General features: G+C 40.1%; 1 protein-coding gene across 3 annotated transcripts; it reads left to right on the forward strand.

Annotated features, from left to right (window-relative positions):
* The first annotated feature begins 6 nt into the window (after nucleotides 1-6).
* Nucleotides 7-12,652, forward strand: lamp2 (lysosomal-associated membrane protein 2). Of its 3 annotated transcripts, none has more exons than XM_089023505.1 (9): nucleotides 7-173; nucleotides 2,541-2,656; nucleotides 3,136-3,346; nucleotides 4,234-4,395; nucleotides 4,459-4,679; nucleotides 4,758-4,877; nucleotides 6,363-6,417; nucleotides 6,503-6,673; nucleotides 11,819-12,652. In XM_089023505.1, exons 1-9 carry the CDS (start codon nucleotides 128-130, stop codon nucleotides 11,959-11,961), a joined length of 1,245 nt encoding a protein of 414 aa, XP_088879631.1. In that variant the 5' UTR covers nucleotides 7-127; the 3' UTR covers nucleotides 11,962-12,652. The 3 variants fall into 3 exon arrangements, with proteins under 3 accessions (XP_088879631.1, XP_088879620.1, XP_088879638.1); XM_089023494.1 differs by lacking the exon at nucleotides 11,819-12,652 and adding an exon at nucleotides 10,485-11,021 and having other exon boundaries at nucleotides 10-173; XM_089023512.1 differs by lacking the exon at nucleotides 11,819-12,652 and adding an exon at nucleotides 7,451-10,353 and having other exon boundaries at nucleotides 10-173.
* The last annotated feature ends 236 nt before the right edge of the window (nucleotides 12,653-12,888 follow it).

A 12,888-nucleotide genomic window follows, 5' to 3' on the forward strand; every position in this document is an offset into this window, starting at 1 on the left:
ATGTGACCTGCCTTTCTTCATACACTGCACTCCGGGCTCTGGTAACGTGTCGCTCGAGTCCGAAGATCACCGACTGCTGGGCACTTATTTCCCTCACTTCTCTACCACAGACAAACATCTGGGCATTATGTTTTCAAATGCTGTGTTTGCCTTTCTTTTCGCATTTGGATATGGTGAGTTTCATTATTTTGATGTGCCTTTATGTGTTTCGCCAACTCCCGAAACGAGCGGCCCTTATTTTAGTGGTACAGTGTTGTGTTAAATAGAAGCGTTTTTTTAGCCAAACACAAATTTTCATCACGTACTTTTCCAAACCCATAAACGAAGCCACAATCATCTGTCGAATGCTTAATCAACGCAGCTGATCTAGTTCGTTGTAACGCTAATTACAGTCTACGTCAACAACGTCGCATTTCGATTATCACAGAGTTTGCGAGTATCAAATTACACGCCCTGGTCTATTAATGTGGTTGTTTTTTTACAGGCAGCAGTAGTCAATAGCCACGCGATAGTGTCAGCTATTGTGAAAAGTAAGCTTTGCTGGTGCCAGTTCTGTGGCGTCATATTAGCGCAACGGCTGGCCAACGCTAGTTTTGAAAGCTCAAGTTTGAGTTAATGATTAAACTATATATTGTCCAACTTCCCTCCGCTTCTTAGTTTGTATTTTTTTGCAGTAATGCCAACCGCACAACGGTTTCTCATGACGACGTAAAATGAAATGCAGTGCCTCGCCCGCTTGTTAGCCATTAGCACAATATGAGTGCTAACAGCGAGACGACCTCACGGTGGGCTAACTGTCCTGAAAGTTAAGTTCATTCCAACAATACGGACTCTGAAAATAATGTATGCAGTTTCGCCCCGAAAAAAGATTCTAAATGGATGCCCTCATTCTTGAAAAGGTATTTTATTGTCGTGAAGCGAATGCATACAAGATTGGTTATTCTTCGGCTTCATAGCTGACAACGATTTTCTCACAATTGAGCGTTATTAATATTTAATCCTCATAGTATTTAAATGGATAAATAGGTGTGTTGTGCGATCTTCTGTCGGTGTTCTACGTATTGATAGGTCGTTTCTCCAAATACTGCACGCACCAAAGAATACTGTGTTGTGAATCATTTCAAGACTCAACCAAAGACCCGATTTTTTTTCTTTCGCCTAAACATTTTGTTAGTCTTTTCCCTTTCTTTATTGATCCGTTTTAGAATATGGTTTACTTTCACACACAACTGGTTTCTGACCAAAATGAGATTTTTTTTAATAAACATTATAGAACAGTGACTTTTATAAAAATATATTTTGTGGTTGGGTAAACCAAGGGTGTCAAATTCAGTTTTTGCTGCGGACCACATTGTAGTTATGGTTTCCTCTCGGAGGCTGTTATGAATTTGGGGAAGCCATTAGTGTTTAATACCCTCCACATTTTACATATAGAGAGCGCACAACAAATTGATGAATAACTAGCTTTCAAATTTGAAGTCAACAATAATGACTGTTAATGTGGTTTACATGCAACAAATCAAATGTTTCGGTTTTACTCAATATGATAATATGTATATTAACTGGGTGACTGATAGCTCTGGTGGAAATGATACTGTGTAAAATCCATCCCTCTTTCGACTCCCCAAAGCCACACTTGCTCTGATATCTACTCCCCCGACCATGTGGCTAACGATGATGATGCTGAGGATTGTTAAATGTTCCTTGAACATGGACTTTAAGTGGAGTTTTTATAAATGTTTCGTAACAATGATCAACATGCCATGTGTTATGAAAAACACCAACAATTTCACAAGGTCATTTTTCCCCCCTTCTTGGGGTGCATTGTCGTCCCCTCAGCAATGCCCCCTGAAGGCAAACCCAATGCCAGAATCCACCACTGACAACAGTGTGTTGGATTGGATTTGCCTTTATTAGTCTCGCAGTGGAGAAATGTGGAGACATTTGCATTTCTCCACTGTGTTATGAAAGGAAGGAATGAAAGTAGAAAAACAAAATACCTGTACATGAACCGCTTGAAAGGCAGCCTCTCATGGTGCCAGGTCAAAAGAACAAAAAAAAAACCTAAATAACATTTGACAACACAAAGACACAGAGTCATTTATTCTTAAGCATTTTATGTACCCTTTTTGTTACATGAAGCAGTTTGAGATGAAAGAGGAGAGGATCAAGGCGTCCTTTTCACTTGTGGATCAGGGACGTCATGGTTGAATGTGCACGTCTACTACAAGCTAAATGTTTAAATCAAACACGGAGCTGTAGCATCCATTGATGAAAAGAGTTGTTTAAAACCGAGGTTAATCTAAGTCCTACTCCCGGTGGGCTTTGTTTATCCTGCTATAGTTACATAGATCTAAAAATACCAGATTTTTTTTTCAAGTTGTAATCAAGGTATCGGTATCAACTCAACTGAGGACCACTCAAGGTCAACCTGAATATTTTGTTCAAGGTCTTTTTTTATAGATACAGATTCTGTGCTGACTCTTGTAGAGCATAACCACAGTGAAAGTGACGTACATTTTGGTAACACATCTTTACAGTGACACATCCGTCACATGGGGCTGAGGTCAAGGTCAAAGACAAAGATGACAAGTTGTGTCTTTACGCCAACGTCATGGTCAACTTCACTGTGTTGTATATGACATCAGAGAACAAGGTAAGATTCTTTTCTTAAAACAACTTTTGCTTCTCATGTGTCACACACCTACTCTGAACATAATGAGGTACGCTGCTCCCAAGATTCTTGCTAGTCAGCGTTTCACTTGTGTTTTCCTGGTGCACATCCTGTCACATGCCATAGTGAATTGTTGGGATGCAGCTTAAATAACTGTAGAATTGGTTGCATACTTAAACCTCCAAACTGGAACATAATCACTTTGAGACACTGATTGACTTCATAGACGTTCACAAACATTTGTTATTGTAAATATTGCACAGATTTAACAATTACAATGGTAGGCCCTGACAGTTATTTAAGCACACATCTAAGCACACATGGGAGGAAAAACAGTTACTTTTAACACACCACATCTGTCAATAATCGTTCATAATTGTGTTTTTCCAGAGGAAAAAATGCTCAAATTCAAATGTTAAGTTTGTACCCAGCTTTATTCTTTTTGCTGCTTATTTCTTCAGACTCAGCTTGCTGAATTTGAACTTCCTTCTGAAGTCATGTCAAGTGGAAGCAAATGCGACAACACCAGCTCTACCCTGAAGCTCAACTTTGGAGCGGGACACTCCTGGAGCATCAACTTCACCCTTGATGGGAACATATACCAGGCAGATTACATCACATTTTCCTACAACCTCAATGACTCCACCATCTTCCCTCAATCTTTATTGAATGGTAATAACTCCATGTCTCCACACATTATCCCCAAATATGTGTATTAAGACACCTTTAGCAGTAGGATGTGAGCAAACTATCAACATGCCTTGCTCCGGTTATCACCGACCTGTTAATTACATGGGAGCTGTTGGTGAGTGCAAATGAGACAAAGAAGGTACAAGAATCTAACAAACAGGTGTTGTGTGAAAAGTGAACACGCCAATGTTAAAATTGGGTTTTCTGAAATAAAACCAATGTTAATTCAAAACCAAATTTCTCAAGTTAAAAAATGGACTCACTAATGACTCCAAATTGTCCTTAAATCCGAATTAATTTAAATCCACTAGTAGATTGGCTGACTGTCCTGCATTGGCTTGGTTATTACTGAAGGGTGTGCACTCGCTCTTGCTCAAAGTTTACTGGGCTGTAGCACACCCACATCCCTGGTGAGGATTAAGGTATAAGGAAGATGTATGGATGTCATCAACAGATTGGATGGATGAACCACACAAGATCCAACTATGATATTTTTATTTCCATGCAGACACTTGTAAGATAGTGAAGACCGTCACATATCGATCAAACAAGTTCAAAAGCAAGTGAAGTTTCAGATGAACGTTTTTTTTGTTTAACAATTGAATGAAATACTACAAGGCTTCAACTGGTCATCAACCTCAGGTAGTTCTTATTTTTAAAATACACCCGTCCACCCCCCTGCTGACAGACCTCGTTGGCCAGAGAAAATGGTTATTAGTAATTGGTGGCATCAAGTATATACTCTCCTACAAAATGTGGTTACTTTTCCGCTTCTAGGAATGGTATTCTGTTGAACACCGAGGTTCCCTGTATTTGTGTACGTTCATCTATAAAGCAAATTATTGCAATTCCTCCCTCCTCCTCTACAGACACTCTCTCTGTGAACATGAGGCCTCACATCACCGACATAAGCATAAATACCTGCTACTCCTGCAAGAGTGAAGAAACCATCCAGTCCGACTCGGTCAACCAGACTCTGTGGAACGTTCTCATCCAGGCATTCATCAACAACGGCACACAGAGCGAAAACCGTAAGGGTGATCTCAGCCTCATATTAAAACATTCTCCTACTAAGCGCTTCCCTCTCTTCTCAGTGACCACCTGTTCCGCCGACATAAACCCCACCCCTACTGTCCCTCCCACCACCGTGGCTCCAGTGACAAACACCACTGCCAGTACGCTCGCTCCGACAACCAGCCCCACCCCCACCCTCCCCACCCCCGCCACTGGAAAGTTCACAATCAAACCGGATGACAACAGCACTGCCTGTCTTTTGGCAAACTTTGCCCTGCGGATCGGTGTCAAGCAAGGCGAGGTACGTGTGATTCCCGCCACACACTTAACTCTACAGATAGAATGAGGCCACGCTGATTGTTGTTTTTTGCTGCTTTAGAAATATCAGGAGATCAACTTGGAACCCAACATGACCACCGTTTCTGGATCGTGTGGAGTCAACAGTAGTGACCTGGTGTTGGTGTCTAACGCCATGACCATCGTGCTTACCTTCATCAATGTGAGTCCTCATCGACTCTTGTGAGAGCTTGTCTGGTTCCTCAGGCAATAACATGAGGGGCACTTGCATTTTCTCTTCATGAGACTTTGCTGCTTAGATAATCCCACTTTTGTTTGATGCTAAATTCTTAGTTGGCGTGGAAGGCATAAACCTTTGTTTAATTTCGATTTAATATAAGTCAGTTTGATTTCACCTTATAAATGAAAGCTGATGGTTCATTGGAACAAGCATTTTCATACAGGCAGTGTCTGAAACTCGTCACAAAAAACCGGACACCAGGGCAGACAACTCTGAAAAGTTGCCTGCCCAGCCATAAAGTTGCCTGCCCGGCCATAAAGTTGCCTGCCCGGCCATAAAGTTTCCTGCCCCATTTTTCACAACTTGAAACACAATAAGATGACTAATCGAAAAAAAATTAAACGTTGTTGCGAAGTTTAAAGGATTTTTTTAAATTAAGGAAGTACAGGTACTTAGCACAAATGCTCCCATGCTTAATTTATGGTAAATATCCCTTGCTGAAGATTTTGCTCCAGTTGTCGTTTGTCGTCATGGTGCACAATGCAATGTTTGCGTTGCAGTTTCTGCTAAAAGCCACGTGGTTCCTCTTTTTAAGCGAAACTTTCAAGTACACTTTACAGTCACGGTATAGTCCGAAGACACAAAACAGACTTCTGATTGGCTGTCATGCCGAGTATGCAAATTGCCAAATGAACGTTCGTTTCAGAAGCCTGGTTCGTGCTTCGCACTATACCATGACTGTAAAGTGTACTTGAGAGTTTGGAAAGGCGCTAAGAAAGAGGAGTCTACGTGGCTTACAGCAATTTGCTTGTAGCTTTTGTACCTTTTGCTTTATTGAATAAAACAAACGTTTGATTTGGATTTTTTTTTCCTCTCTCCTTGAAGAAGTTGTTGGCCACCTGGGCCGAGACGTTTTGAAAGTTGTACGCCCCGGGCCTCCGGGCAGACGTTATTTCAAACACTGGTACAGGTCATAAAGAAATTGTGGTTTTCTTGCAACTACACTTTTCTAGCTCAATACTATCTCTTGCCTATCATATCTAATTATACGGCGATCTTTGTTGTAAACTTTGGATGAAATGGTCAAGTGGATGAAGTAATAGTAACACTTGGAGCAACACAAATTCCAACCATAATGCCTTGTGTATTGTTAATCAATGAATACATCTCTACATTACCATGTTCAGTTCCAATTGACAGATGTATTTTTTTCCTGTGCCTATTTAAGTGTTTATTCAAGGATAATCCCACATTTTTTGGATGACTAAACCAACTTTTCCAATTGATGCATCAGTTTGTCAGAATTGTAAGAGTAAAGCAGTTTTGTCAAGCTCAACCACTGATAGAGCGACTTGTGTTTATCAACAGGGGTGCATTTATATTGGTAAAATGTGATTCCAAGACGATTAATCCTGTTTACACATGTGGTTACTTGTCTCTGATGTGAATATTCATGTTTCATGACAGGACACCAAAAAATTCCGCCTACAGGCTGTGAATGTCACCGCAAACCTCAGTTCAGGTAATATGATATAATATTTTTTCCCCCCCAAACACATACTCCAAACAAGTGTGGGCTAACGATTGCCCTGTGTGTTTGTCTAAAGGTGTGGCCTTCTCTGAGGGAAACAGCAGCTTGAGTCTGTGGGAAGCGGCGGTGGGCAGCTCGTACATGTGCAACAAGGAGCAGAACTACACCATTACCGGCCAGCTTAACCTCTTCACGTTTAACCTTCAAGTGCAGCCATTTGCTGTGAAGAAAGGCGTCTTCAGTACAGGTATTCACCTAATAGTTGTTTCTCAGCATTTACAGACACATTGTTGTTGAAGTCTGGGGGAATACAGGCACTTGCATTTCACCCTATTTCAATGGGAAATAGAGGTGATATGACTGAAAAGTGTATTTTGATAAAAAAATATTTCCTCCGTCTATGATTAAATTTGTATTCATTCCATTAATTTTATATCAGAATCTAAGAGTTTAGCACCTCAATGTTTATTTAGGTGCTCTGTCGAATACCCCGCCACCCCCGCCCACCTTAAACTACCATTACACACATCCTAATTATGCGACTTGAGAGGAAAACCTGGAGTTGTTGCCTGATCCTTGCAGTGTAATTCCAGCTGTCAAGTGTTGCTCTGTTACCCAGCGGGAATTTGATTAGATTTCATTAACCCTACAAGCAGATGAATACCTTTTAAAAATAGTCTAGGAATATCAACTGGATACGTCTGTGTAAGCTCTGCCGTACAGGAGTGGTCCATCGATGAAAAGGTGTCTTCAGCCCACATCTGTACTTCTTTGAAGGTGTCGGATGTTTTCGCTTTTCATCCAAGAGGCCTCGTCAGATAACTAAAATGTTGCTGGTAGTTCTGGCCATATATCGCTGACGAAGCCTCTTGGATAAGAAGGGAAACGTCCAACACCTTCAAAGAAGAACAGATGACGGCTGAAGAAACCTTTTCATCGATACTTCTTGGATAAGTTGATAACAGTATAGTGAGTACACACCGGGCAGAAATCCGTGTTTGACTGACTCTCTTTTCATCTGCAGCCCATGAGTGTCCGTTGGATGACACCAGCATCTTAATCCCAATCATTGTCGGCGCTGCCCTGGCTGGCTTGATTCTCATTGTTGTGATCGCATACGTGATTGGTCGAAGAAAGACCTATGTTGGATATCAGACCCTCTGAGAAGCCACAAATCAGTCACAACATATTACAGGGGTCCCCCAAGCCTGGTCCTTGGATTTATGTGCAATGAACTCAATTGGCTCCTAACAATTCAAATTCTTTCCATTGATATCAGAAAGTTGTTTTGTGTGTTACACATGCACACGGAACGTTTCTGAGAGTTTGCAGGGACAATTAATGTGGTAGGTTTTCCTTCAAGGACCAAACTTGTCTGCTCCCCATGTTTGTGTTCCTTTTTTCATTTTTGTTTGGTTTTTGTGAATGAGCAAATGCAATATCCACGTGTTGACCCCAATCACATGTAAACATAATGTCAGACTGCAGACATATAGAAATATCTTAACAATTTGAATGTTGGGGAAAATAAAATCATTATTTTAGGAGTTAGTTTGAAAAGTGAAACTCCAATGTTTATCACACAAAATAATTTTGAGTGCCAATTTCTGTCTTCAATCATTTTTCCCCTTTATTGAATTTTGGGCTACTTTCTGGAAAAGGTTTTCCACAGTATTATTTTTTTGGGGGCACACCTGGGTAATATATCACACTGTTGGGTGCCTTTCTTCATCTATACACCTTGGTAATTTTGCATTTGCTCTGCCCACACTCCATGTTGTTTGCCTGATGATTTCATCCCTTGCACGTTATATACATTTACTTTGATTTGGTTTGATTTGTATTTTTCCATCATCTCAATAATCCAAGGGTGGGGAAACCAATGTCTGGGGGTCTGCCATGCAAGTCAACAAATGAACCCTCAGAGGAACTGTTTGAAAAAGGTCCAATACGTTTAACCAGCTAATTTTCAAAATGTAGTTACTTTCTAATACTTTGAAAGAAAATGCTCCCCACCCCTGCTATGATTGAATTTCTTGATGCAGAAAAAATTCTCAGGATTCAGATGCAAATTTTTCACCAAGGCACAGAAAATGAACATTGTTAAACCTAAACATTCACTACAGAGTGAAGGTGAGCACCACCCGGAATGCATATAGAAGCAGCTTTAGCCAGGCGTTTCCCCTGTAGAGCGGGAGGAATGCTCGATACCACAATTGTGAAAGATAGTTTTTTTTTTATCCCCACCCACAATACAGTTTTGGTCCCACATGGCGACACATAGCGTTTTCTGTTCAAAAGGGTCTTTAACACTTTGCACGAGTCAGAAACATTAATCCGAAGAGGGTTTCTTTCGTAATAGGTTGAGATAAAAGTTCTAAAAAGGGATGGTATTTTTTCATATGAGGATGTTTTCATGTCAGTGCACTAAAATGTCAAACTTTTTTTTTTTTTTTTTGGGGGGGGGGGGGGGGGGTATTTGGCAATTGTGTCACATAATTGTGTTGTTATTCAGGCTCTGAAGGCTGCAGGTGCTCCTCAAATCAAATTTGTAACATGGTTATGTTGGTGGTACCTGACAAATCCTAATTGAGGGTACAGACATGCAAGAAGTTATGTGGGCAGTGTTCTGATTGGGCATTTCCTCTTGGCTTGCTCACACTTGCTGTCACTGTGCCTCAGTTCTTGCATCACTTCCTGGGTAACTTCAAATTCGCAGGAGATGCTTTCAACTGGCTCTCCTTGCGCAGTTCCACCATTTTGCTGTGGAAAGTGCTCATTGCTACACCCTCGTTGATTTCCTGTTGGAAGTGAGTTTTCTTCAACATGCACTGCAGCCATGTCAGAGCCTAAGTATTAAGTGTGTGTGTGTGTGTGTGTGTGTGTGTGTGTGTGTGTGTGTGTGTGTGTGTGTGTGTGTGTGTGTGTGTGTGTGTGTGTGTGTGTGTGTGTGTGTGTGTGTGTGTGTGTGTGTGTGTGTGTGTGTGTGTGTGTGTTTCCACCCCCATTTCCTATCTTTTTGCAACAAGCCAGTGTGACACGTGTATACAAAAGGAGTATTTTGGCCATGCTGAAAAGAAAGATCAAAAACTAGAATACATTCAAAAAGCCGTAATTCTATCAGAATGAAGTAAAATGTTACAATGCAAAATTATATATATTTTATAATGTAATTCTGGCAAATTTACATCCTTTTTCACATGACAACCTTCATAAATTACTGTTCTCTGTTTTACAGTTTTATTGCAGTTACCCCGCAATGTTTTTACCATAAAAGTTTAGTCTCATAAAATGACAATTTCACAAAGTATTGGGATTTGATAGTCAAATTACCCTTTTTTGTTTTGTATGACTAATGTAAAATTTCTTTTTTTTTTTTCTTGCATGTGCTTATTTCTTACAAAATAATTATACTCATTTCATTAAGTTTCCCCTGGCATTACAAATTATCCCCGCCCCACCTCCAATAACTGTAAGACTATATTCTCATTGGATTGTCATCTTTTTGGTGTTCCCCGAATATTCCTTTGTATGTTTCAACTGGCGCTGTGTCAGATTATTTGTTATTGTTTTATTTTTTTGTTTTCTGTACCCGTATTAAAATGTGCTCCTTTATGCTGCTTCGCCCCACCCCCTGGACTTTGTGTGTGTGAGTGTTTGAATAATTGCAGTGTTGTTACTCTCCAGCTTTCTGCCACATCAACCGATAGAGAATAGTGCCTTGCTCTGTACAAGTATTAACTTCCATTGACAAAGCCTACGTAAGTTTATTATTTCTCCACCCAACAACAAAAGGGATTCTGTGTGTGTCTGTGCGCATGTGTGTAAAACCTTGCTTTATTTTGCTCTCACAAACTGGATTGTAAAGTGTGTTGGTTTTAGCGATGTGGAGGTTTATGGAAATAAAAGTGTGCTGCTGTCCTGGCTCTTCTGAGTTAATGTTTAATTTTTTTTAGACTGTAGAGCCTACCTTAGTACTAACCTGTTCTTGAACCCCCCCCTACACCTCACTTTATTCCATGAAGACGTTGACCTTTTGTCTGTTCACTTTCATCTAGCTGAGGAATGCCAGACGGACTCGGAGAGCTTCCTTGTTCCTGTAGCTGTCGGCGTTGCCCTGCTTGTTCTCATTCTTATCGTTCTGCTGGCCTACTTCATCGGGAGAAAAAGAAACATGGCCATTGGTTACGAGTCTTTCTAGAGTTGTCCTTTTTCGGGGGTGGCTGGTGTTTGTAATCAAGAGAATCACCTGTGCCTCTCTCTGTTCACCTCCATTAGCATCATTGTTTGATATTTGCTTTTATTCTTCACACATGCTTTTCTTTCTTGCTTCTTAATGGCCCATTTGAAATGTGGCCAATCATACCACTTGTGATAAACTAAAAACGAAGAAAGCATTTTTGCTTCGAATAGTCATTAACTCTTTTTGTGTAATTGAAGGATGAAGTACTTGTGGCCTCCTTGACTTGATTAAGGTCTCATTGGGTTTCCTCTAAAATTTCAAATCATTTTAAGTCCCAGTTTTGCTGAGAATTTGACTGACGACATATTCTCACAGTGTTGAAACAAAAACATTAAAATGATTTAGGTTAGTATGTTTGTATTATTGCTAATTCAAAGTATTAAGAGCCGCTTTATGTGTGCCACTTGGTTGCAATTTGTACTCTTGACACATTTGTGTGGTTTTCATTTTTTTACATGTAGCTTAGCCTAACAAAAGTATACTTTTTCTTAAATCGGGGATGCTAGCTTTTTTGTATGAATAATTTTTGCACTGATTCCGACACTACCCTCACTTTTTCTGAAACGTCATTTTTTCCTAATAGTAATATAATTGTATGATATACAGTACAATATAGTTATATTTGATAATGTCCATTAATTAGGGGATTATGTTCAGCAACCATTGGAATGTTGTCTCAGATTGTCATTAAATTGCACATGGTAAAATCTAAATGGAAATATTTCAAATTCCTGTTGTGAGAAAATGTGTGTTTTTGAAAATCTTAAATATGTAATTGAAATGCACTGTCATTAGTATACTAGCGATTCACTGTTGTGTGGCAAGACTGATATGTCTGATTTTACAATAAGCATCCATTCGCTTCATTGACATTCACAAGTGGCACTTAAAAACATATAAAACAAGTTCTCAAATGCACGTGTGAACAGTATTAAGTTTAATTCTCTTGATTGTGAATTATCACATTGTTGATTCCCTCTGTAAAAACCTGATCATCTTCCAGGCTTGGATCTGTGCTTCTTCAAACCATACTGAGGATTTTTAACATCCCTACTTCCCTCTTTTTCTTCCCAAGATCTTTTCCCACCACTAATCCACAGCGCTAACGTTACGATCTTGTTTGTGTTTGTTTCTTTGTGCGTTACTCAGCCCAGGAGTGCTTCCTGGACTCTGATTTGAGCTTTTTGGTGCCCATAGCGGTGGGCGTGGCCCTCAGCTTCCTTATCGTCCTTGTCCTTCTCTCTTACCTGATCGGCCGGAGGAAGAGTCGCACTGGCTACCAGTCTGTGTAAAGCTCTGCTTCTTCTCCCAAAGAAGACCCAAATGTTCTTTTTTTTCCAACCTTTGCCCTGAAAAAGTAACATGCAGCTAATGCCCCATATATCCCGGCAATCTCTTCCTCCTCCTCCTCCCCCTCCTCCTTCCATTTCAAATGAAAATTGCATTATTTGACTGCATGTCTACTTTCATTCCTGCTACATCCATGGTGGGCTTTTCCCTCTGCCGATTTCATTATACATATGAATGAATCATGTCTTGAATAGAATGAAATGTCTTTTGTTCTTGAATGTAAAAGAAAATTATAGCACGTTGACTTGAATGCCTGGAAATGTTTATTTTCTTTCTAAATACACACAATATTGAAATGAAAAGGGACACAAAGCACTGACCGGCATCGCAAGCACATTTTGGGGATGGTGGTGAAAAAAAAGATGTGATCATGGATGGATACTTTTTTTTCATCAAGAAAAAAAGTCATCGTAGAATTTACTTCATTTATTACCTAAGCCTTTTCATCAACTATAGACACTGCATTGCACAGCAGTCCACCAATAACCTGTCATCACAGTTTTGTGCCTTTCCGTTAGACACCGTTTGGTTGCTTTGCTGGAGAAGAAATTTAAGTGATGGTGACCTTGTCTTAACGTGTGTGGTGAGGGATAACTGGTCTGAATTAAATAAATTTTGATTCTTGTTTTGTAACGCTGTTTGTTTCTTTCTTGGCCTGAGATCTTGTGACTGACACCAAAGGTTGCCATACTGCCCATTTTGACAAGCTGGTTTACAACCGGATCCATGTTTATGAGCCATGTGACAGTGTTGTGCCCAAGTGGCCATACACATTAAAATGTAAGAAAAATATAGATTAGGTCTGCCCTTTGCACCTGCATGGTTTTCTACAAACAGACAAACAATAAGCCAAATACTGTTAGGATTGC

This window comes from Hippocampus bargibanti, linkage group LG02, assembly GCF_051943395.1.
Source record: "Hippocampus bargibanti isolate YZ-2025 linkage group LG02, ASM5194339v1, whole genome shotgun sequence".
Taxonomy (NCBI): Eukaryota; Metazoa; Chordata; class Actinopteri; order Syngnathiformes; family Syngnathidae; genus Hippocampus; species Hippocampus bargibanti.

Bases quoted from the DNA above. Each gene is read 5' to 3' on its own strand.
- lamp2 (XM_089023505.1), top strand. From the start codon at position 128: ATGTTTTCAAATGCTGTGTTTGCCTTTCTTTTCGCATTTGGATATG. The intron at 4,396-4,458 runs GTAAGGGTGATC...CTCTCTTCTCAG, and splicing joins CGGCACACAGAGCGAAAACC to TGACCACCTGTTCCGCCGAC. The intron at 6,674-11,818 runs GTATTCACCTAA...TGCGTTACTCAG, and splicing joins GAAAGGCGTCTTCAGTACAG to CCCAGGAGTGCTTCCTGGAC.